This window comes from Phaeoacremonium minimum (assembly GCF_000392275.1).
Source record: "Phaeoacremonium minimum UCRPA7 unplaced genomic scaffold PA7_03_scaffold_424, whole genome shotgun sequence".
Lineage (NCBI taxonomy): Eukaryota > Fungi > Ascomycota > Sordariomycetes > Togniniales > Togniniaceae > Phaeoacremonium > Phaeoacremonium minimum.
The window spans coordinates 1-3,500 of record NW_006921326.1 but is presented as its reverse complement, the minus strand read 5'-3'; the positions used below and the strand labels follow the sequence as shown (position 1 = coordinate 3,500).

The 3,500-nt window shown below is 55.7% G+C and overlaps 2 protein-coding genes across 2 annotated transcripts; one reads left to right on the top strand and one right to left on the bottom strand.

Annotated features, from left to right (window-relative positions):
• Window positions 1-1,071: 1,071 nt before the first annotated feature.
• Window positions 1,072-1,926, top strand: UCRPA7_5661 (putative eukaryotic translation initiation factor 4e-1 protein; the record flags this gene model as incomplete). The annotated part of the gene is made up of 3 exons (XM_007918206.1): window positions 1,072-1,257; window positions 1,313-1,384; window positions 1,438-1,926. 3 exons carry the CDS (start codon window positions 1,072-1,074, stop codon window positions 1,924-1,926), a joined length of 747 nt encoding a protein of 248 aa, XP_007916397.1.
• Window positions 1,927-2,375: 449 nt separating this feature from the next.
• On the bottom strand, window positions 2,376-3,110 carry UCRPA7_5660 (putative 2-succinylbenzoate- ligase protein; the record flags this gene model as incomplete). The annotated part of the gene is made up of 1 exon (XM_007918205.1): window positions 2,376-3,110. The coding sequence occupies one exon, from the start codon at window positions 3,108-3,110 to the stop codon at window positions 2,376-2,378; it is 735 nt and encodes a 244-aa protein (XP_007916396.1).
• Window positions 3,111-3,500: the final 390 nt, after the last annotated feature.

Genomic DNA, 3,500 nt, shown 5'->3' with positions numbered 1-3,500 from the left:
GAGCTGAACTCAGACGACCCAACCCATCGTTTAGAGAGCTTCAGGCATGAGGCAGTCACCTGTATGACAGCGATAAGGCTGGCAGCAATGCTGAGCCCATCCATGTCGGCTGGCTGCGAGGAGTTCAAGAACGCCTGACATATAAAAATGGGTTCACGTCCGTGAAGTCAAGGTCAATTAGATTGCTCACGGGACTCGACTTGATAGTCATGGAATCATGATCTCTGCATCAAAGTAGAAAGGAAAGGACCAAAGCCTCACTTCAGGAAAAAAGGAGCGTGAAATTGCGGTTTGTTCAAGGGGGCATCTATGGATGGCCCACGCCACCCTCCAGAACGTCTGCATCTGGGACATAACCAATCACAACGTTAGAAATGCAGGCGCAGTGCCTGCATAGGTGATCCAAGGAACTCATTGCGCGTCTCAAAGTTTCTGTTTCTACTAGAAGGCTATAACTAAAAGCAGTAATCCCTGGTTGAGAAGTTCATTTTTTTCTTACTGAGATACCATTAGTTATCCTGAGGACAAATATAAGTGGTCGCTGAGAGTGTTAAGAAAAGCCTGATTACAGTGCTTTTTCCACATTGAGGATCAACTTGATGCCTTGGGAATGAGGTGTCGATACCGCCGTTGGGCACGGACCCTGGCTGGAGGCGGCGCAGGGACCGGGGCGTCTTGAATTTTGAAGCGGCACCAGTTGGCGCTGGCTCCATTTGCGACCGACAAGATTGTGATTTCCTTCCGCAAAAAACCATCATCCCCGTACCGACTTCGACTTGTGCCTGGTGCAAAGTCATACAGCGTGTCCCTCCCACTTCTCTTGGGACGATTTTCCTCGAGTACCGCCTTGTGCGCCTATTTGAGAAGCAGCAACCTCATCGTCGCAGCTTCCCCTAATCCGCCCGCCCGTGCGCAATTCCATCGCAACTTCCTGTTGACGATCCTTTTTCCACGAGAGCCTTTCCCGAGATCGAATCTCGTTGTGTGTCCCAAAACATCTTTAGCTACGCCAGAACAGCTCGGCTATCTTCTACCTCGCTTCTCCTTCAAACCCATCAACCAACCGCTACAATGTCGGAGCAGGTTGACCTCACCACCATCCCCATCTCTCCAGATGGTGAGAGTGCTCCCAAGACCACCACCGAGCCCAAGGAAGGCGAGATAACTACCGTCTTTCACGACAAGGACAACTTCAACGTGAAGCACCCGCTGGCGCACGACTGGACTCTTTGGTTCACCAAGCCTGCCACTGGCAAGGTGAGCAATGGCCCTCTTTAAGATGCCCCTCCCCCGCTGACTGGCTTTGTTACAGGGTGATTCTTGGAACGATCTGCTCAAGGAGGTTATCACATTCAACTCGGTCGAGGAGTTCTGGGGCGTATACGTATGAGTCTATCTCTCGATCAATCCCATTTGTTTGCCTAACACAGGTTTTAGAACAACATTGCTCCCGTCTCCGAGCTCGCCCTCAAGTCCGACTACCACCTGTTCAAGGCTGGCGTAAGACCTGAGTGGGAGGATCCTCAGAACAAGCACGGCGGGAAGTGGTCCTACAGCTTCAAGGACAAGCGTGGGGTCAACATCGACGAGTTGTGGCTTCATACGATGCTGGCCGCGATCGGTGAGACGCTCGAGGAGGAGGACGACGGCGAGATCATGGGCGTTGTTGTCAATGTGCGCAAGGCCTTCTACCGTATCGGCGTGTGGACCCGCACCGTTGGTAAGAGCATCCCAGGCCGCGGCGATGGCGACGTCGCTGGTGGCAAGGGCCGCTCTCCGGAGAAGGGCCGCGAAATTCTGCTATCCATCGGCAAGCGCACCAAGGAGGTGCTCAAGCTGCCGGCCAACGAACTGCTTGAGTTCAGCGGCCACACCGACGCCGCTCACAGTGGAAGCACGCGTGCCAAGGCGAAGTTTACTGTCTAAATATGACTTGTATTCTCTACTTCTACACATCCCATACCCAAACACACCACCTCATCACAAAGTAGACTTATTTTGGGCTCGCTCTTTCATCCGCTAGGAATTTGGAAGGCTGAATTAGGGTTGATATTAGCACGACGTGGGGTACAAAATTGCCGACGGAAATATGCATACGGTCTCGAGGTCTGGAATTCAAGGGCTAGTGAAGGCTTTCCAACAATGATTGCTCAGTTTTACCTTGTTATGGCTGCGGGCGTTTGCTGTGGTCGGGTATACCTAGCTTAGAAGATGCCGAATGGAACATCTCAAGAAACCCATGGTTTCGTCTCCTGTTGAAGAGTGCACCGTGGAGTAGAAGTTGACTTTTGATTGCTCTATATGCTGATGTCTATATGGACAGAATAGTACACTCTATATAACATGGGTATGTTTGGCATCCGCTGGGCATCATCTTACATCTCGTCGCCGCTGAAGTCGTCTTGGAAAACAGCTTTGACTAGCATCTTCTTGTTGATCTTACCCATCGCATTCCGGGGTATGTGGTCCACCACTCTCAATACCTGCGGAATCTTGTAGTTGACAAGCCTATTTTTCAGCGCTCGCCGCATGTCCATCGGCGTCCACCTGCCGTCCGGAACATGCTCCTTGTTCAATATGACCACGGCGCCGACCTTCTGCCCCCACTTGCCCGACGGCACAGCCATGACTGCCGCCTCCGACACCTCCGGCAGGCTAAGCAGCTCGCGCTCGACCTCTAGCGCCGAGACCTTCTCACCGCCGGACTTGATGATGTCTGCGCTCTTGCGCCCCAAGATGAAGTACAAGTCGCCCTTGCCAGTCCAGTCCTGCGACGGCCGCGTGCTTTTGCCCGCAGCGTCCACCTTTCTGCGGACCGCCACGTCGCCCGTCTTGAACCACTTGCCGCCGTCCTTGTCCGCGACGAACTCGGCGCTCGTCGCCGCCGGGTTCCGCCAGTACTCCCTGAAGATGGTCGGTCCGCGCAGCTGGATCTCGCCCGAGCGCTCGCGGCCGGTCTGCGGCTCCACCTCCTCGCCCGGCTGGATGACGGCGCCGGTGTCGGAGTCGACCAGCCGCGCCTCGACGGAGGGCAGCGGCCAGCCGACGCTGCCGTCGACGCGGTCTGCATTCTCGAGGCCGCAGCTGAGCGCCATGCCGACCTCTGTCATGCCGTAGCGCTCTAGCAGGACATTGCCGCCGCTGAGATCGGACCACGCCTTCTTGACGGGGGTCGGTAGCGCGGCGGACCCGGAGATGCACAGGCGCAGATACTCTGGGGAGATGACCTTGCGCGTGGCGGCCTGCAGGTCGGGAGGGAGCAGCTTGTGCGTGGCGAGCAGGCGGCTGTACACGGTCGGCACCACCGTGAAGAAGGTGACGGGCTCCGGCTTGGCGTGGCCGTTGGGGAGGAAAGGGGATGCGAAGCGCTTCCACACGGCGTCCGGGTTGAAGGGGAAGAGAAACTCGATCGAAGAACCGGCGAAGAGTGGTGTCAGAATTGCGTTAATCGTGCCGTGGATGTGATGCAGCGGGAGCACGTGCAACAGGTGATCGGAGGC